Here is a 21,907-nt window from a genome sequence, read left to right on the forward strand (position 1 = left end):
AACTGTAAAACCCTTCCTCAATCCTTTTCCTGCAGCTCGGTGCCTCTAAATCAGTGACTTTCACTACATCAACAAAATATTACAGGGGCGCCTGGGTGGCTCAGTGGTTGAGCGTCTGCCTTCGGCTCGGGTCCTGATCTCAGGGTCCTGGGACTGAGCCCCGCATCGGGCTCCCCACTCGGCGGGAAGCCTGCTTCTCCCTCTCCCATTCCCTCTGCATGTGTTCCCTCTCTCGTCAAATAAATAAATAAAATCTAAAAAAAAAAAAAATTACAGTTTGCATCACAACACAGTAATATACGTTGACTCAAACAGTTCTTTAAAACAATTCTTACTTCTACCAATGCAATGCATTCCAGTATCTTCTATCCTTTTTCATTTTGATTTTTACAATTAAGAGGTCATGACCTATAGTTTGAAAAATACTTCTTTGAAAAATATGAAAAAAACTGACCTCTGTGTTGAGTCGCTATTATGAGCACATCAACTAACTGTATTTATTGTGCTATACGACAGTGCTGCCTCGGGTCTACAAGGCACACAGCTACAACCTGAGAGTCAAATGGTGTACTTTGAGTTCTTACGTCTGTTTTTGTAATTCTCCATTCTCTTAACTTTCTGTCACGCTATTAGTATTTCTAATTGCTGTCGGTATGTTTGCCTCTAAATGTTTTACCTTTCTGGGGCACCTGGGTGGCTTAGTCGGTTAAGCATCTGACTCTTGATTTCGGCTCAGGTCACGATCTCAGGGTCGTGAGATCCAGCCCTGTGACAGGTTCCGCACTCAGCACAGAGTCTGCTTGTCCCTCTCCCTCTCTCTCACGCTCTCTCTCAAATAAACTCTTTAAAAAATAAGTAAATAAAAGTTTTACTTTTCTATTGCTGGCAATCTGTAAATCAAAAATGCAAGCTATGTAAAATCATGTGTAAAGTAAAAAGCAAATAAACTCTGAAAGAGGCCCTGAAGAGCTCCCCCTTTCTGTAATCTACACAAACTTCAATGTAAAAACCACAGGTCTTTACCTAATTTCCAAGTGTGTTTCAGGAATGAACACAGGTAATTACTCCACAGAAATGATTTTTGAGCCCCAAAAGAAAAATGTACAATCTGATTCAAAACTAGCCTTTTCCTTCTTTTTAAACTAAAACTATAATCAAGATTAATTTTGACTATTTACAAGATTACCCCTAAGAATACTGTTTAACAATTCATAAAACCAGTAAGAACATAAAGTGGCAATCAAAAATATTTAACCACTGACAAAACTGTTAGATAAAGGCTCTCGAAGTAATACTTTCAAGTACAATACTCTAAAGTTCTTATATACTTATAAAAATCAGCCACATTCATTTATAATTACATCACAGACAAATTTCATACCACAAACTGATGGGATTTACAAAGAAGCCATTATAGAATGCCATTTTATCCAGTTCCCAAAATGCAGTTAGCTATTAATCATGGCATGAAATTGCTATTTTATAGCCACCTCAAGGCTCGTAATATAAGCAATCTACATTAGAATATTTTTAAATTAAAAGGAATTTCTGATTTTCACATGACAACAGCTGTAAATAATTTTCAGCAAATAAAATCTAAGGTTAGTAGTTGCGGCAAATTTTCATAAGCAACCCCAGATTCATAACAACACTAATTTTTAAAAATAATAAAACCAAGGACTTAACATTTAAGTAGATTTCATGCCACATATGTAAAAAATTACATGAATCTTCCAAAAAGATAAAGAACTGGAGCTCCTATTTTACTGAGCCAAACTTCAATGTTACAAAAAGATATCCTGAAGGTCAAGGGCTGTCTGTGGTTGTTGTATTCTTTAAAATACACAGCATAATCTTGTTTACGTCTATGTCTGTGTTTATTTAGAGAGGAATATAATAAAATTCTACAAATAAGTTGCTTTGGGCAAGTCCCCTAACTTCTCAAAGCTTAGGGTTTTTTCCCTTCTATTTTAAGGTAAGATTTTGTTATTTCTTCCTGCTCTAAAATTCTACAGTTTTAAGGGGAAAATATTTTAAAAGACAATATATACTCTTGAAGCCGAAACCGTATATACCATATGATTCCATTTTGTTTATTCTATGTATGTTCACAAAGAGTCTGAAAAGATGAGCTCTAAACTTCCAACAGTAGTTATGTCAAAGGAAAGACTGTGGGTGATTTTAAAGGAGTTTTGGCTTTGCTTTTTGATTCTCTGTACTCTTTTCTCTAGTGAGTACTTAAAACTCACTGTTTTTCAAATTATGAGACAGAACTTTCATATATAAGTGAGGCAGTACCTGTACAAAGACTATTTCTCTACTAATTTTTTTTATTTTTAAAAAAGATTTATTTTTGCATGAGAGAGAGCGCGCGCGCACACAAGCGGGGGCAGGGGCAGAGGGAGAAGCAGGCTGGCTCCCCGCGGGAGGAAGGAGCCGGATGCAGGGCTCGATCCCAGGACCATGGGATCATGACCTGAGCCCAAGGCAGATGCTTAACCAATTGAGCCACCCAGGCACCCTCTCTATTAATTTCAAGAATAAATCTGTTGAGTCAACATGGATGGACTTAGAGGGTATTATGCTAAAGTGAAAATAAGTCAGACTGAGAAAGACAAATACCATATGATTCCACTCTTACATGAAATCTTTAAAAAAATGAATAAACAAAAAAGCAGAATCAGAACTATAAATACAGAGAACAAACTGATGGTTGCGGAGGGTAGGGGAGCAAGACAGGTGAAGGCAAGAGGGAGATAAAGTCAGTCACTGGAATACAAAGTAGAGCATAAAGAATACAATCAATATGTTAATAGTGATGTAATGGGACAGATGATAGCTGTACTTGTGGTAAACATAGCATAATGCATAAAGTTGTCCAATCACTAAGTTCTACACCTCAAACTAATGTAATATTATGTGTCAACTATACTCAACTATAATAAAAAAAATAAGAAAGTTCAAAAAAAAAAAGAAGAAGAAGAAGAAATCTGTTCTGGACACTGGTTCAACTACATCTCTTATCTCCATTATACTACAGGCAGCTTAAGATCCGCTGAAGATCCACAACCACATTCTATACATATCTTCGTGTCACAAAGCCCGAAATCTTTTACACATATATATATATGTATATATATATATGAGACATAAAAATCTCTTGAATTAATTGGTGTTTTAAATAACAGGGAAGTGGTTTATGACACCACTGCCTACAAAACTGCATATCTGCGTTGTCTGGCAAGGACCTCAATGGAGACTACTACTATTCTACATAGAACATTTACCTTCAAAAGCAGAAGAAATGCTTTTTGAATAGAAAAATATACTTTAAGGATATCAAAAAACACATTAAGATACAGCTCAACCTATCATAAGTAATGCTAGTAAAGGTTACACGTTCAAAAGTGCCTACATTACAGATTCTAGATTTAGATGCTACAAACTTTCAAAAGCTTGATACCAGCTTCACATTCACTGATAAGTAAACTTTCTCATAAAAACATCTCTATTTTTTGAAGTCTAACATCTAAGCAGGCAAAAAGACCTCAAGAAGAAAGAGCATCCTACTTTTATTTTAGACACTCTTGCTGAAATATGAAAAGACCACTATATTGACCTCTTAAAATCGCAGTATGGTAACAGTCATAAATGACCCAGATATGCTTCAAAAACAAAACAAAAACAAGTGCTTTCACTTGAAAAGACATAGTAGCAGGTAAGCCTGTTAATAAACTATTTATATTGCAGCTGAAGTTATCATAATCATTTGAAATAGCTACAAAAAAACAGGGTTTTGTTCAGGCTCAACTCTTTATATATCAAAACACTATCACTAACTATCCAAAATAGAAAATTACAACTCCAGGGAAAAAAATCTACTAAAAACTTAAAATCCATTTCAAGGTATAAAAACGCAGGGGTGAAAGTAAATTCTAACACAGCTGTAGCTACACAGAACAACAACAAAAAATTAGATCTTCTTTTAAGTCCAAACATATGGCTATTAAATAGCTGTGAGTTAACATCCCCTGTGTAAAATCTGTAAAACTATAACTGTCTAATTAGATATGGAAAATACAAACTTACATTTAACCAAAAAAGGAACACCATGACTGACACCATTAATGTTTTGACTTTCGAAATGCCAAATCTTTAAGCAACTACAGGATTACTTTTTTGACAAAGATTTGATGTAGGTTTTTGCCCAATCCAAAAAAGCCTATCTTCTCTAGGTATTTAGGATAAAAATTAAGTCAATTAGGTTAAAATATATAAGCCCATTAGAAAAACAAAAATGTACAGCTTTTAATAGCCATCTACAGCTTACCTCTGATGACCTCAATGTCAATTAACTTTTTTGGTCCAACTACAAATGTGGTTATATATCAATACCCACATAAAAGAATAAATTAACAAAGGATGATACAGTTTAAACCTTCTAAATCAGTAATGGGACCATATGACTAATTAATCTAGAGAAAAGCAAATGGCCAACCTACCTCACCATCAAAATTTTGCTCAAATGTTACCTCCTCAAAGAAGCCTCCCCAACCCATTTAAAATTGTAACCCACGCCCTTCCCCCACATTCCCATATTATACCCTTAATCTGCTTTCCTCTAATCCCACAGCTCTTACCTAATATTATATACAGTTTGCTAATTTTACAAAAGATTTTTACTCATTTGACGGAGAGAGGGAACACAAGCAGGAGTGGGAGAGGGAGAAGGAAGCTTCCCGCCGAGCAGCGAGCCGGATGCAGGGCTCAATCCCAGGGGATCCCAGCACCCTGGGATCATGACCTGAGCCGAAGGCAGACGCTTAACGACTGAGCCACCCAGGAGCCCCTACAGTTTGCTAATTTAATGTCTCATTTACTGTCTGGTTCATCATGTTAGAATGGAAACACCAGGAGAGCAGCTATCTTTGTTTTATTCATTCGTATATCCCAAGCACTTGTAACTGCCTGTACATAGATTTTCAATAAATCTATATGCTCAATGGTGTCAATGTTTTAAGCTCTTCTAGAAGATTTAATTTAAAGACATGTCTCACAGATATTTAAATGAAAACTTACACTAAATTGCAGCATAATTTCCAAGTTGCAATGCCTTAAGAGAAAGAAGCAGTAGAAGTACTAAGCTGAAAATGACTAAAATAAGAAGTTTTTGCTCACATTTAACCCGGTATCCAAAGAAATTCTAATGTATTATTTCAGATTAGGAATGGGTAACAGAATGGGTAAACCCGTTATTTTTTTTAAACAGGAAAGGGAAGAGATATGGGTTAACCAGTGATAATTCCTAACAGTGCCATGAAATTACATAAAGTTAAAAAAATGACTTGGTCACAGGCTAACAGCTAATAAAAAATACCTTTAGATGAATGAGGGAGATTAACAACAACAACAACAGTTTCAGAACAAGTTTCTCAGGACTTTCATTCCTCTACTTAGCAGAAGTATGAGCACAATAGTTAAACCATGTATCCTCATTAGTGTTAACAGTTACTGTTTTCAAAGCATCTTCCCTTATATTATTTCATTAAGTCCTCAGAGAAACCAAATTCAAACTCAAGTATAAATAATCAGGTAGCTAACAAAAGCACTTAATAATGTATTCACTTGACAGTAAGTGCAACTTTTCCCTTGAAAATCCCCCACAGTGTTTGACAAAGAAACCATTCTATAGAAGAGCCACCTTCTTGGCAATGGAAACTAATACAAGTCTTCTGAAGAGTAATATGGCACAGCTAGCAAGAGCCATAAAAACCTTGGAAGCCCTTTGACCCAGTAAAACCACTCCTGAGAACTTTCTCTAAGGCAATAACTAGACTAAAGCCAAAAGCTATTAGTATAAAGATGTTTACTGCACCACTATCTGTAACAGTAAAGATGTGGAAACCCAAATCCCAACAATAATTGAATGGTTAACCAAAAACCTAAAACATATTTATAATACAATGCTAAAGAACAAAAAACAATACAAAATTACACAATTAAAGCTACATAAAAATGAAAAAGTAAAAGGCAAAAATAAGATTTTGATTAATAGACTTTAATATTATGGGTATGTCGTTCTAAGAGAAAAGACTCACCGTCTAAAACATATATGATAATTTAAGGCAGAATAAATTTTTGAAAGCCATGAAAAACCACTATTAAAAAAAAGTCAAACATGATGAAATGTTGTTTAAATAAGACATGTCAATTTCTAGACTTTCAAGAATATTTTACTACCTCTAAACAATGCATTTTCTTTCTTTACCCTTGGCCTCAGGGACTTATTTTAACTGCTGATACACACAAACATATGTGAGGAGATTCTAGAAATTATAACCAGTTTACAAAGAACCCAGTAGCAGTGGTTCAAAATCCAAAGGAACTCTACAAGTACATTAAAGATCTTTATAAGAATAAAAGTACACATTATATGAATCCAATGAACAGAACTTCACACATCTATCAAAAAGAACAAGGGCCAGAATTTATGTCTCAAATGAAAGAACTTAAAGCAAGGAAGAATTTAAATTAACCTTAAATGTAAAGCCTCAAAGAACAGAAAAAGACCTTTGGCACTAAAACATTCCAAATATTTTTGATCATTCAAGCCACTCTGGAACAAAATAATTTTTAAGCCTAAGGAGAGCCGCTGCAACTTAAAAGCCTAAGTTTTCATTTTTAATTATTTGAACAAGTTGAATATATCTGCCAAATTTCTATGATACCTAAGAAGAAAAATACCGTGGATTCTTTTCTATAAAACATTATGTATGTACAAAATTTGTCCATTTTTCACTGTGGATGCCACTGAGAAAGGGAAACTGAAGTTACAGAATCTTAAGTGGAAAGAGCTGGGAAAATAAGCACTTTATCTGAACTAGGTGGGGTAAGGTTAACGTTTGTGGGTGGTTCAGAGAAGGGGCAAGAGGGGAGGTAGGGCAGAAGTAAAAAACAAAAAAAATGTTTGCCCTTCTCCCCTTGAAAACAGAATTCCTTAAAAATCAGCTCTGATTCATCTCGACGGGTAACTTCTCCTGCCATAAATGAAAATTCTTTGGAAACGAATCGCTGAAAACCTGTTTTCAAAAAGAAAACTCAAGTGCGCGGAAAAAAAAAAAAAAATCCCCTTATCCCACTTTCTAAAGCCCAGGATGTCTATTTCAGGAGGACCCTCGTCATCGACTATGCCAACCCCGCCTAGGCCTAAGGGAGGCAAGGCAGTGCCCAACACGGATGGGCTCGGGGCACAGGGGAAATGGACTTGCGTGCCCTTGGTGAGCTCTGGCGGCACTCCCCAAGTTAAGGACACTGGCCACAATGGAATGGAGTCTATTGACATTTGCTGCCCCGTTTGAACACTAAGCATTTTCTTAGTTCGTGAAATACGAACTGACAACCACCACCCCACACACACACCCCCAACAGGCCTTCCCGCACAAACACACCCTCCAAAGTCAGACCCGGTTAGAGGGACAACCCAGGGCCCCCAGTTCCTACCACAAACCTAGGTTTATGGGGGAAGAGGAGGAGACGGCGCAAGTAAACACCCGCATTTCTGCCTTCAGGAACCCCACCATGTCTCCTGCTGCAATCCCTCTCCCCTCGAAATTTTAAAGACTGGGGCGGGGGTTGGGAAAAATGCGCAGCGTGCCCGCTCCCTGCCACCACCATCCCCCTACGTCCCCGATCTGGCCTGGACTTCTGACGCACGCCTGGGTCCGGCCCTCGCCCACCACTATTCAAAGGCGCCTTCTCCTCGGCGGCCTCGGAACAGCATTGCGGATCGGCCACCACCCGCGGCGGAGAGGCCTCGCGGGGGAAGGAGGGAGGCCGGGAGGGGGCCGGGCACTCCCCAGCCCTTCCTCAGGTGGGGGAGGGCGGAACGCTGCGGGAGACTCTGCACAGAGCCCGACGATTCCAGGAGTTCTGGAGCCCCCGACGCCGCCTCAGATTTAAGTGGGGAGGGGAGCGAGGGGCCACTGCCCACCCACCTCAATCCGGTTCTTCGACCTTTCCCAGGGCAGGGGAATGGGGTGGTTACGCACATTAGACAGACCCTAACGATTCCAGATGAGCCCCGTGGCTGCCCCTTTAACGGACAAGGGGGACGCTGCCCTAACTTTCCCCCTCCCTCGTTATTCCCCAAAGGGGGAGTTGGCAAGTTTCGGGAGACTGACCAAAACCTCAAGACCATTTCACGTTAATATTTAAACTGGGGGGGGGGGGAAGCGCTGCCCAAGCATCCCCTCCATGTTGGAGTTCAAGGAGGAACAGGGGCTGACAATTGGTGAAACCTGTGAATCCCTCCCGAACACTTAAATGGAGAGGGGGAGGCTGCCCAGTCCTTCCATCTTGACCGTTTGGGGGAGGGGGTGGGGATGATGCGGGAGGCTGGACACGACCTGACATTCCTGGAGGGATCCCGCAAGGCCCCCCACCCAAACCCCCGGGCTCTAGAAGGGAGCGGGAGCCCCACCCCCACTGCGGGCCCCTAGCCCACCCCACCAAGCCAGGCCGGTCACAGGGCGGGGACGACGGTGTGGGCCGCGGGGGAGGGGACGCGAGGCCTGAGCTCGTCCAGGCCTGGAGCGGAGGGGGCTGGGGCGAGACACCCACCTGCCCAGGCCGGGCCGCCCGCCGCCTGCGCTCGCCGCCGCCGCCGAGGAAGAGGAAGCCACGGCCGAGGACGATGAGACTGAGGACGGCGACGGCGCGGCGGCAGGCGACGTGAGAAGGCCGCCGCTGCCGCCGGGTTTACGGGCATTGGCGGCCGCGGGCGGCTGCTGCTGCTGCTGCTGCTGAGGCTTCAGCGACATGGTGAGGGGCCCATACACCGGCCCGCACGCCGGGCGGGGACAGCCGGGAGCCGGGCGCGCCGAGGAGACGCCGGAGCGCGGCGGGGACGCACGGGCGCCGAGCGGGGAGGCGCGGGATGGCGCGGCCGGGGGGGTGCCCGGGCCGGCGAGGGGGAGAAGGAGGACGACGAAGGGGCGGGGAGGCCCGCCGAAACCGTGGAGCCGCCGGGAGCCGGGCAGGGACGCGCCGCCGCCGTTGCCGTTGCTACCAAAACAGTCTGAGGCGGAGGGAGGCGAGCGCTGCCCGGAGGGAGGGGGGCCGGGGCCGGGCGGGGGAGGGGCGGCGGAGGGATACGGGCCCGAAGCCGCGCCACCGCCGCCCCGCCCGCCCCGCCGCGCCGGCCGCGGGAGCGAGCGCCGCCCGGGCCACCTGGCCGCGACGAAGCGGCGTGGCTCGGTGGCCGCTGCGGGGCTCCGAGGCGCTGCGACCGCCGAGCGCATCGGGGGTCGGGCACACAGAGGCGCCGCGTGGCGATGCCGGGTGGGCGCGGTGGTGCGGTACGGGGACTCTTTACCGGAAGTCGGAAGGGTCGGACGGAAGCAGAACGTGAGACGACCCCGGGGCCGGGAGGGACACGTGAGGAGCGGGCGCCGCGCTGGGCTGCGTTCGCGGGGGTCGGGTGAGGGCCCGGCCGGTGGCCCTGCCCGGATCCGCCCTCCTCGAGGCGGATCTGCCCTTCGGGAGGGCGTGTCTGCCTTCGCCCTCCGGGCCGGCCGAGTCTAGAGGACGGGAGGGAAGTGTTTCTTCCCCGCCCCCCAGTAATCCTTCGGCGTCCTCAGACTACGGGGAGGGTGCGTGTTTACCCCCACCTGATGCAACCTCGAACGTGGACTGCGAGGCCCTTCAGGGCGGAGATTCTGTCTTGCTACGTAAGAAGCATCTAGAACACAAGCATCCCATAGTTGTCTTTGTATCCGCAGCACCTGGCACACAGTAGGCTCCCACCGCGTCGCTGGATGTCTAAAATAAAGGCAGTCCTTCTCTTCCCTGCCAAGACCAACAGTCTTGGGAGTCGAGCAACCTCCCAGAGCACCTACATCTGGTTACCTTTTCCCCACTTTTTCCGTCTCAGCAGCACACAGTAGCCAGAAAACTCTTTTGGGTATCTGACCTTCATTTGAACCCATTTTCCCTCACTTGAACTTCTTTTTTTTCCTCATTCATGAGACTCAAAAGGAAATGTACGTGATTGGTAGAGCTATGGATAATGGGGTCTGCCTTAGTGGAGACAGAACAGACCTCACAAGAATGTGTGAACTTTAGACCTTGGCCCCTTTAGAAGTTTTACTTTAACTTAGATTGCTAGCCAGCACAGTGGTCCGTTTTTTAAATGTGTTGCAATTAAACTGGAAGCAAGTAGATTTTTTTTTTTGAGTGAAGAATTGAGTTTTTTGGTTGTTGTTTTTTTTTAAGTAAAATTACTTAAGGAAATGATTGGGGGGGGACAATAAAATTCCCTCAATCTAACCAGAATTGTCAGATAAAGGTAAAGACATAAAAAAAACTTGGAGAATGATTAAACCACTAGTCTCCAGTAGCTAAATTGAAATTAATCTCCTAGATAGTCCAGGCAAAAACTATCATTACGTTCTGCAAATAAGTGAAAAGTAGGAAATTAGCTTTATCTCCCCATCTGAGGTAAAAAGGTTGAGAAGAAAAAGTATTATTTTAAACCAACAGTTGCAAAATCCTTTAAAATTTAACCCAAAGGAAATTGAGATTAAAAAACCAGATGAGAGGGGCGCCTGGGTATCTCAGTCTATTAAGCCTCAGCCTTCAGCTCAGGTCATGATCACAGGGTGGTGGGATAGAGGCCTGCATGGGGCTTCCTGCTCAGCCAAGAGTGAGAACCCTTTCCCTCTCCCTCTGCCCCTACCCGCCTCGTTCTCTCCCTGTCTCTCAAATAAATAAATAAAATCTTTTAAAAAAAAAGAAGATGGACCATAATAGAAATACAACCAACTTTCTCTGGTTTGATGATTTGATACTTAACCATATCTGGACCCATGATCCCATCAACCTTAGCACCAAACTGTAGACAGGTGGGAGATAAAAGAGAAGAGGAATAAGAAAACCTGAAGCTGACAGCTGAACTTGATTTCATTTAGGCTGAGAAAGTTTTTACCCACTATCATTTAAAATATATTTAATAATTTATCGATTTATAATTTACATATTATAAAATTTACCCATTTTTGTATACAATTCAGTGATTCTCAGTGAATTCACAGCTATGCAACCATCACCATTAATTTCAGAACATTGCCATCACCCTAAAAGGATCCTTATACCCATTTATAGTTACTCCTGGTTCCCATTCTCAGCCCCAGCAACCACTAATCTATTTTCAATGGATTTATCTATTGTAGATATTTCATATACATGGAATCTAACAATAGGTGGTCTCTGCCTTCTCTCACTTGGCATATGTTAATGTTTTGGTGGTTTATCTATGTCATAGCATGTATCAATATTTCATTACTTATTATCACTGAGTAGTATTCCATTGTATGGATATATCACATTTTGTGTATCTACTCACCAGTTGGTGGGCCTTTAGATTGTTTCAAGTTTGGAGCTATTATGAATAATGCTGCTATGAATGTTTCTGTAAACTATGTCCTCATGTGGATATATGTTTTCATTTCTCTTGAGCGGATGCCTAGTAATGGAATGTTGGGCTGGTATGGTAAATTTATATTTAACTTTTTAAAGATACTATCAGGGCGCCTGAGTGGCTCAGATGGTTAAGTGTCTGTCTTCGGCTCAGGTCATGATCTCTAGATCCTGGGATTGAGCCCCATGTTGGGCTCCCAGCTCAGCGGGGAGTCTGCTTCTCCCTCTCCCTTGCCCTCTGCCTCTCCCCCTGCTTGTGCTCTCTCTCTCTCAAATGAATAAATAAAATCTTTTTTTTTTTAAGATTTTTATTTGTCAGAGAGAGAAAGCACAAGCAGGGGGAGCGGCAGGCAGAGTGAGAGGGAGAAGCAGGCTTCCCGCTAAGTAAGGAGCCCAATGTGGGACTCCATCCCAGGACCCTAGTATCATGACCTGAGCCGAGGGCAGATGCTTAATCGACTGAGCCAGCCAGGCATCCCTGAATAAATAAGATCTTAAAAAAAAATACCATCAAGCTCTTTTCTAAAGTGACTGCCATTTTACATCCATACCTGGAATGTTTGAGGGTTTATCATTAAAATTTCTGCTTTTATATTAAAATGGAAACCAAGAGAACCTCTACCGTGGAGTCTAGTCTGTATACACACCCTTTTTTCCTTTGTCCAAGGAAGACCACCACCTAAAACCAAGAAATATGTTTTATTGCAAACCCTTCGCTTCCATTCTAGACATATAAAGATGTGGCTATTTAACAGCAACTGTGACATCAGAGTGCTCTAGCTTTAAATGTAAACATCAGATTCGAGGGCGCCTGGGTGGCTCAGATGGTTAAGCGTCTGCCTTCGGCTCAGGTCATGATCTCAGGGTCCTGGGATCGAGTCCCACATCGGGCTCCCTGCTCCTTGGGAGCCTGCTTCTCCCTCTGCCTCTCTCTCTGTCTCTAATGAATAAATAAATAAAATCTTAAAAAAAAAAAAATGTAAACATCAGGATAATGCCCCTTAAGACAAAGTGGTGTGTGGAGTGCCTGGGTGGCTCAGTTGGTTAAGCCTCCGGTTCTTGATTTCAGCTCGGGTCATGATCTGAGGATCCTGGGATCGAGCCCTGCATCAGGTTCTGCACTCAGCGGGGAGTCTGCTTGAGATTCTCTCCCTCTGCCCCTCTCCCCACTCACATACACACATTTTGAGCTTGCTCACACTCTCTCTCTTTAAAATAAATCAATCTTTTTTTTTTTTTAATGGTGTGGTAGGCAGCCTGTAAGACCACCCTATGTGGGGGCACCTGGGTGGCTCAGTCAGTTAAGCATCTGCCATCGGCTTGGGTCATGATCTCAGGGTCCTGGGATCCAGCCCCGCATCGGGCTCCCTGCTCAGCAGGAAGTCTGCTTTTCCCTCTCCCTCTGCCTTCCCCGCCCACCCCCCCACCCGCTTGTGCTCTCTCTTTCAAATAAATAAATAAAATCTTAAAAGAAAAAAAAAAGACCACCCCATGTGATCCTGTTCTCCTGGTGGTCAGACCCAGTGAAATTCCCACCAATTGAATATGAGCTGGACCTAGTGGCTTCCTTCCAACAAAAAGTTTGAAAAACTCATGGGTTTTCACTTCCAAGATTAGGTTATAAAAAGACTGTGGCTTTTATTTTGGACTGCCTTCTCTCACTCACTTGTTTGAAGGAAGCTAGCTGCCATGGCAAGGAATTGTCCACAGCACAGCAGTGAGGACCTGATGGCTGTCAACAGCCATGTGGGTGAGCTTGGAAATGACTCACCTCCCAGTCAAGGCTTGAAGTGGCTGCAGCCTCCATCAAAGGACCTTAATAGGCTTTGTTAGAGCCCCTGAGCTAGAGATGCTGGACTTAGCCACACCAGATTCCCAGCCCTTTCAATCAGTTTCAAATTGTTTCAATCAGTAAGTTCTGGGTTAATTTGTCATGCAGCAAAAGACAACAATACAGATGAACCAAAAAGTGCATTTCCTATGATTTCCACGTGCATTCAGAATTCTTTAAAGGGGCACCCGGCTGGCTTGATTGGTGGAGCATGTGACTCCTATCTTGGGGTTGAGTTCAAGCTCCACGTTTGGTGTAGAGATTAAAGATAAAATCTTTAAGGGATGCCTGGGTGGCTCAGTGGGTTAAGTGTCTACCTTGGGCTCAGGTTGTGATCCCGTGGGGTCCTGCTCAGTGGGGAGTCTGCTTCTCCCACTTCTCTGCCCCTCCCCCCACTTGAGCTCTCTCATTCTCTCTCTCTCAAATAAATAAAATCTTTTTTTAAAAAAAGATAAAATCGGGCGCCTGGGTGGCTCAGATGGTTAAGCGTCTGCCTTCGGCTCAGGTCACAATCCCAGGGTCCTGGGATCAAGTCCTGCATCGGGCTCCCTGCTCCTTGGGAGCCTGCTTCTCCCTCTGCCTCTCTCTCTCTCTCTCTCTCATGAATAAATAAAATCTTAAAAATAAATAAATAAATAAGATAAAATCTTTAAAATTAAAAGAAAAGAATGCTTTAAAGACAAATGCTGAAATCAGAAATATTATATCCAATAGAATTTAAATTTTTGAATGCTTCCTAAATGATTTTTAGGCAGCCATTTAAACCAAATCAACAAGTGTCACTGGCGAGTTGTCATCAAAGGCAATGAAGAACATTGTTCTGAAAGAGTTCTGACACTGAGAAATATTGCTAAAATTTAAATTTCAAAAATAGTTGTGGCCATTTCAAACACGATTTCAGAAATGAAGAAAGTGTCAAATGAGGAAGGATATAGAGACTTTCAAACTTGGGAGCCTAGTCCTGTGAATTCCACACTTGCTTTCTGATTTTCAATGACCCTTCAGCGAGCCGCATGACCCTATAATTTTTATCCCTTCAATGATTCATCAAGTCTGAGGATTTGGGGCTGAAAAACGGATGCAGCCGCGCAAAGCCGAAATGCAAAGGGTGATTTGCTATCTCTCCGTATGGCAGCACACATCAGATGATCCAGTATTTCCAGCAATTCATTTTTCTCCAATCATTTCTTTTCAACTGTCTTCATTTGATCATGTTTAATGTATGATGACACATTATTCACTCAATACTCTTGATTTCACTTTCAAAAGCACGAAAATTAATTCAAATCAAAACTCACATGCACCCCCCCCCAAAATCCATCCTCTTCAAGTTTTTGCATAGATCAATCCTCATTTAAAAAAAAAAGAGCAGATGTAATTTCAAAAATAGGACCATGGCTAATTAAACCAGTGTTTTTTTCTAACCATGGTTACTCAGAATTCTTAGAGGCTAATCTATTTGTAGACACTCCAGGAATCCCAAAAGACTACAAGCAATAAAAAAAGAAACCGTGTATGGCGTGGAGCCCTTCCAGGAGGGCATTATTTATACACCTTGTGTGCAAAGTAACAACTTTCCCATAGGTTTGAAAAAACTTGGGTGGGGGTGGTCGTGGCAAAATAATAGGAAACAACAGCCGCATTATCTGAAAAGCTTTTAAATGAGCCTTTCCTCCACACAAGCACGCTTCTGGTTGTTAAGTTGCTCATTTTGTTTCACCTTGTGGGACAGAATAATGATGCGGTGACATTATTCATGAAGCAAAAGCTGATGCCAGCTGAAATAGACACAGAAGAAAGAATTCTTTATTTTTCATTGGAAATGCTTGTGCTATGCAGAGCCAGAAATTTAAAGAAACGCGGCCTTTTGTTTTTCCTCATTCTCTCTTTTTGTTTTCACTCGCCCCCCGTTTTGGGTGAATTTTGTGGGCAGCCTGTTGTTTCAGGGGCCACAGATTTATGGAAAGCCAGAGATGTGAAGCAGGCACCATGTGGAGAATGCAGGAGGGGATTTAAAATGGATGTGCGCAGGGTGCCTGGGTGGCTCAGTCGGTTAAGCGACTGCCTTCGGCTCAGGTCATGATCCTGGAGTCCCGGGATCGAGTCCCGCATCGGGCTCCCTGCTCGGCAGGGAGTCTGCTTCTCCCTCTGACCCTCCTCCCTCTCATGTGCTCTCTCTCAAATAAATAGATAAAATCTTTTAAAATAAAATAAAATAAAATGGATGTGCGCATCGCCAGTGATGGCTCAAGTGGCCATTAGCATGGGATGGTGTTGCGTTTGCTACAAGATACTGGGAGCCCTACGGTGGAACCCCCAGAGGGATCAGACTATAATTAATACTGGCATTGCTGACCTATCATCTTAGAAGAAGGACTTGGAATCTTGTTCCAGAGTGGAATCCGATATGGGCTTAACAATACTCACTGTCTTGCTTAAGCCCCTATGTTATCCATACTATTCCTTTTCCATAAGGTAGGCCAGGACTAGAGAATGAGAATGAAGCTAATTGCAGGCCATTACTACACAGCATTCAGTATGGACCAGCTCTGTTCTAAGTGCTTTCTACATAATAACTCACTCATTTAATCCTCACCATACCCGCTGATTCGCAATGGAAGGGGAGAATTTTGCGCTCCCCCCGCCCAGGGCACATTTGGAAATGTCTAGAGATACTGTTGGTTGTCACCATTGAAGAGGAAATTGTCACAATTGAAGATGCTACCGGCATCTTGTGAGTGAGGCCAGGGATGCTGCTAAACACCCACAACGCACAGGACTGCCCCCACCCCAACCACAAAGAATTATCCAGCCCCAAATGTCAATAGTGCCAAGGTTGGTTGAGAAAACCTGTATAGGGCGCCTGGGTGGCTCAGTTGGTTAAGCGACTGCCTTCGGCTCGGGTCATGATCCTGGAGTCCCGGGATCGAGTCCCACCTCAGGCTCCCTGCTCGGCGGGGAGTCTGCTTTGCTCTCTGACCCTATCCCCTCTCATGTGTTCTCTCTCATTCTCTCTCTCTCAAAAAAATAAATAAAATCTTTAAAACAAAATTAATTAAAAATAAATTAAAAAAAAGAAAACCTGTATAACCCTATGAAGTAGATAGGATTATTATTCCCATGTGACAGGTGGGGAGACTGAGGCACAAAGAGGTTACGTCACTTTGCCTAAGGTCATGCTCATTAACTGTTAGAGCTAGCAAGTCCTGATTGCAGGGTCCTGGGATCAAGTCCTGCGCCGGGCTCCTTACTCAGCAAGGAGCCTGCTTCTCCCTCTGCCTGCCGCTCCCCCTGCTTGTGCTCGCTCTCGTCTCTCTCCCTCCCTCTCTCTCTAACAAATAAATAATAAAATCTTAAAAAAAAAAGAAAATTTATTTTACCATGTGCACATATTACCTTTTATAAAAAAAATAATAGAATGTCAAGGCATCGGTAAGAGTAACTACTGTTTATATAACGCTTCATGGTTTACAAAGCACTTTTATTTGTAGGATTTCCTTTGGTGCTCACACCATTGTAGAGAGGGTGACACTGGAATAAAGAAGTGGCGTGAGCCACCCAAGGGCACTCACCACTAACTCCCTTACCTACTTCCCTTCCCTGTTTCCCAAAGGAAGATCAATTACTGTCCCTACCACTTTAATTTTGGTTTTTTTTTTCACCACAAACTGTCATTCTCAAACTCTAGCGGTAAATCCTGATTCCCATAGAAAGAGAAAAGGCCAGTTTCAGGAGCTTTTCTTACACACACACACACACACACACACACACTTCCCTTTCTGCCGCCTTTGTATGGTTTTGTGTGGAAATGCTAGATCAGCCAAATAGAGGAGCCAGGGAAACAGGTGGACCCATTCACCCCCACCACCTACAGAGTTAGTCTGTAGTAGGCATTTAATAAACCCAAGCTCACTTGATTTGATAGACTAGTTCTCAGTCTATACACGTTTGCTTATTCAGGCCTGAAATGGCATATGTTTCCTATTTAGACCCGCTAATGACTACCAGCCACAGGCCAGAATGGTGGGGCCAACATCCAAGGTCACCCCCTAATGACCCAAACACTTCTAGGCAGTGAGAGGGACAACGGGACAACTAGCCTGCTTTACCCATGTGTTTCCATCACGCATGATTGGGGCGGAGTTCACATTTACCCACAGATAAAGCTTACTTCTCTTCCAGTTAATAGCTTGTGATACAGGCATTCGGGAAAGTGCTGGTCTGGTTCATCAGAGACGCTGAAGCCAGGAAACCACAAGGGGCCTCCTGGGGAACTACTCTTAGTCACCAGACTTCAGCAGGTTTGTGGAGGTGATTGCTGAGGCCCTGTGAGAGCTGGATTTGCTCTCCCGTGATCAGGACGCCTGTTCTCTTCAATTGCACACGTGGCTCATTTCTGTCCTCAGCGTGTCAACACCGGACAAGTGTTCATGCATCAAATAAGCAACGGATAGGCTTCTGGTATCCTGAAAATGACTCAGGAATCCTGTTACTACAGTTTCTTTCATCTTTTTTTTTTTTTTACAATTTATTTATTTATTTGAGAGTGTGTGTGCACATGTGCCCGTGAGTTGGGGAGGTGCGGAGGGAGAGAAACCCAAGCCAACTCGCCACTGAGCATGGAATCCGACCCAGGGCTTGATCCCACGACCCTGAGACCATGGCCCGAGCAGAAACCAAGAGCCGGCCGCCTAACCGATTGAGCCACCCAGGCTCCCCTGTTACTGCAATTTCTAATAATCTCAACACGTCATTTTTTTTTTTAAGTTGTTGTAAGTTTTTTTAAGAACATCCTAAATATTTGTGTATTGGTTAGCATTTGCTGTGTAACAAACTCCCCCCAACATAGCAGCTTAAAACAACAAACTTTTTTTTTTTCTTTAAAATTCTATAGGTTGACTAAACAATTCTTTTCTGGGCTGGCTTGATTGGAGGTGGATGGTCTAGAATCGCCTCACTGACATGTCTGGCAGTTGGCTCTGGATCAGCTGGGGATGATCAACACAACTTGGCCACATACCTCTAATCATCCTGCGGGCTGGCCTGGGCTCATTCACATGGCAGTGGTCACAAGGGCCCCAAGAACAGCAAGAGAAGGCAAGCCTGATACACACACGGGCACTTTTCATGTCTCTTCCTGTGTCACATTTTCTAATGTCACATTAGTCAAAGCCAAGCCCAGATTTGAGGGGTGGGGACATAGACTCCACCTCTCGATGCAACAAGCTGCAAAATTACTTTGCAAAGGATAGGCATACAGGGAGGAAAGATTTTGTGGCCCTTTTTTGGAATCTATCACAATCAGGGATGGGGTAATAAGAAAAATCTATTTAAACTTTTTTTTTTCTTTCACAAGAGGACTCCCAGTATTCCAAAGAAAGCTGAGAAGCCTACCTTTAACAATATGATGACTTTCAAACCTCCAGATTCTTGATCATCTCACTCAGGACTGCTAAAAGCATCCTGATGAAAATAGCACCACATGTATTTTCTGCAAAGCTGGTTGTGATGGTTAATGTTATGTGTCAACTTGACTGGGCCATGGGATGCCCAGATATATCTGTTGAAACATTATTTCTGTGTGTGTCTGTGAGGGGGTTTCCAGAAAAGATTACCACTTGAGTTGGTAGATTGAGTAAAGCAGACTGCCCTCCCCAGTGTGTGTGGGTACCATCCAATTCATTGAGGCCCTGACTAGAACAAAAATGCAGAAGAAGGGAGAGTTCTCTGCCTGACCACTTGAGTTGGGTCATCAGTCTTCTGCCCTCAGACTCGAATCTAACACCATCAATGTTCCTTGTTCTCAGGCATTTGGACTTGGAATTGAACTACCCCATCAGCTTTCCTGGGTCTTGCAGATGGCAGATTGTGGGATTTCTGAGCCTCTATAAATACATGAGCCCATTCCTTATAATAAAATTATTTATGGATATATATATCTCCTACTGGTAATGTTTCTCTGGAGGACCCTGAGTAATACACTGATTCTCCAGAAATGTAGTCATATGATCTTGGGAAAGTCATCCTCATTGTCCCTCATGCACCATGAGGGCTGCACTAGATGTTCTCAAGTTGCAAGAGAACTTTTTTTTTTTAAGATTTTTATTTTTAAGGAATCTCTACATGCAACGTGGGACTCGAACCCACAACCCGGAGATCAAGAGTCACATGCTCCACTGACTAAGCCAGCCAGGCGCCGGGAAGGGAACTTTCAGAGATTATGTTGCAGGAAAATGAAAGGAGAACAGGCCACATGCTGAATGGCCTAACCCCTGCTTATAGAGATAAGATGGTTAGGCTTGGGACTGGAACTTTAGCTTTCATCCAGATTTTTGGTATGCGAGACTATGATGTTCAACTTTTCCTCCTCATAGGCCTGGTTAAAACCTTTGATCTCTTTTTTTTATTAAAGATGTTATTTATTTATTTGACAGAGAGAGACAGCGAGAGAGGGAACACAATCAGGGGGAGTGGGAGAGGGAGAAGCAGGCTTCTCATGGAGCAGGGAACCTGATGTGGGGCTCGATCCCAGTACCCTGGGATCATGACCTGAGCCGAAGGCAGACGCTTAACCAACTGAGCCACCCAGTGCCCCCTTTGATCTCATTTTTATTGGGCAATATTATTATACCACTTTACAAACACAACATTTATTCCAGCCTGAGCTTAATAACCTTTCCTTTCCCCCAGGCCTTCAAGGGCATTAAAGGTCAGCAGAATACTCAACAATGCTAGATGTAAAAAGGGGAAAAGCAGACAGTAGGTTCTTGATAATGTCCAAACACATGAAGGCCAAGAAAGGAGGAAGGAGAGGGAGAATGAAAGCAAATGAAGGAAAGGAATCTGTTAATTTAGCACTTTTCCTTGGACTATTCTTTGAACAGCTTTGTTGAGAGCTAATTCCCATTCTCTGTAATTCACCTATTTCAAATGTGTGCAATTCAGTAGTTTTTAGTATATTTGCAGAGTTGTGGAACCGTCACCACAGTAAAATTTTAGAACATTCCATCATCCCAGAAGGAAATCCCATAACCATTGGCAATCAATCCCCATTCCCCCTTCCTCAGCCTCTGACAACCACTAATCTGTTTTCTGCCACATGGGCTATTTCTTTTTCTTGTGGCAAAATATACACAACATAAAATTTACCATTGTAACCATTTTTAAGTGTGCAGTTCAGGGGCATCAAGTACATTCACATTGTTGGGCAGCCAACACCACCCTCCAGCTCCAGAACTTCTTCATCTTCCAAAATGAAACTCAGTCCCCATTAAACACTAATTACCCATTTCCTCCCTCCCCCCCTTCACCCCCCAGCCCCTAGTAAGCACCCTTCTACTTTCTGTCTCTATGAATTTGACTACTTGAAGTACCTTATAGAAGTGGAATCATACAATATTTGTCCTTTTGTGTCTGGCTACCTTCACTCACCAAAATGTCTTCAAGATTCATCCATGTCATAGCATATTGCAGCATTCCCTTCCCTTTTAAGGCTGAATAAGTTTCCACTGAATGGACGGACTACATTTAAACATAGGCTATTTCACGCCAAGCTTTGGAAGTTGTTTTCTGTAGACTGACCTCTAGTAATTGAGTAATGGACCCATTCCCACTCCTCTCCATCCCTTTCCAAATGAAAAATAAGAGTAGGCTGAGCTTACCCTTCTGTATTGGCCCAGAGGGAAAGAAAGGCAAGAGGTTGTAGGGAAGGGAGTCATGATGAGTATGTGTGGGAGCTTGCGCCCATGTGTCTCCCGCAGACCCTTCCCCTTCTGGCCTTTGTCACCTCCCACCTAAAGAGGCCATGGTGTCCTGGCGTTTGGAGGCCTGAGTGCTTTGTGCTACTTCCTGCAGTTAGAAGTGGCAGAGATGAGAGGCCCACCTACAGTGACAAAAACGAGGCTGGGCTGATGCCAACTTGGCCTCTTGAGAAAACCTAGGTAGCTGGGACTGAGGAGGTAGATTCATAACTTCTCAACTCCTAGGCTAAGCCCAGTGTTCATGAGTTGCTACAGCTCAGGGAACGGCCTCTGTGTATGGGCTAGCCTGAGGATCATGCAAGGAATATTCATCTTCCAATTATTCTCTGGAAGACGGACATCCTAGTGCACTTCCGCCGGGCGTTCCCCACTCCCTCCTCTACCCGCTTTATCTACTTTGCACTAATATTGGAGCAGAGTGACCAGAAACATACAGTTGTCATAACCTGTCTTTTCCATGGCAGTGAAAGCACCAACCAACAGAACCATCTTGTACTAGGAATTCACCCAACAAATAACAAGAGTTGATATTTACTGGGGTGATGAAAAAGTGTTAGAAATAGTTGTGACGGTTGCAGAACACTGTGCATGTAATTAATGCCAATGACCTGTGCACTTAAGAATGGTTAAAATGGGGACACCTGGGGGGTCAGTTGGTGAAGTGTCTGCCTTCAGCTCAGGTCATGATCCCGGGGTCCTGGGATCGAACCCTGCATTGGGCTGCCTGCTTAGCAGGGAGCCTGCTTCTCCCTTTCCCTCTGCTGTTCCCCCAGTTTGTGCTCTCTCTCTCAAAAAAAAAAAAAAAATATATATATATATATATATAGGGGCACCTGAGTGG

At 43.7% G+C, this 21,907-nt stretch overlaps 1 protein-coding gene across 17 annotated transcripts in view; it reads right to left on the bottom strand.

The window, feature by feature from the left end:
• The window catches only part of ATXN2 (ataxin 2), a 134,196-nt gene that overhangs the window by 107,377 nt on the left and 4,912 nt on the right, over positions 1 to 21,907 (bottom strand). For 7 of the 17 annotated variants that reach the window (XR_010407410.1, XR_010407409.1, XM_064578383.1 and 4 more), the window contains exon 1: positions 8,620 to 9,136. The exons of 1 other annotated variant lie outside the window; for it this stretch is intronic. Coding sequence is in view for 12 of the 16 variants with exons in the window: in XM_064578383.1 (XP_064434453.1) it covers positions 8,620 to 8,819 (200 nt within the window). In the remaining 4 variants the exon portion in view is untranslated. Of the gene's footprint in view, positions 1 to 7,736; positions 8,159 to 8,619; positions 9,139 to 9,373; positions 9,396 to 21,907 lie in introns of those variants that run through there. 9 more of the 17 variants (XM_064578376.1, XM_045887647.3, XM_045887646.3 and 6 more) reach the window with 6 other exon arrangements.

The sequence above is a fragment of the Mirounga angustirostris genome, unplaced genomic scaffold, assembly GCF_029215605.1.
Source record: "Mirounga angustirostris isolate CCGP_5_RB_7025 unplaced genomic scaffold, mMirAng1.0.hap1 SCAF_14, whole genome shotgun sequence".
NCBI classification, from domain to species: domain Eukaryota; kingdom Metazoa; phylum Chordata; class Mammalia; order Carnivora; family Phocidae; genus Mirounga; species Mirounga angustirostris.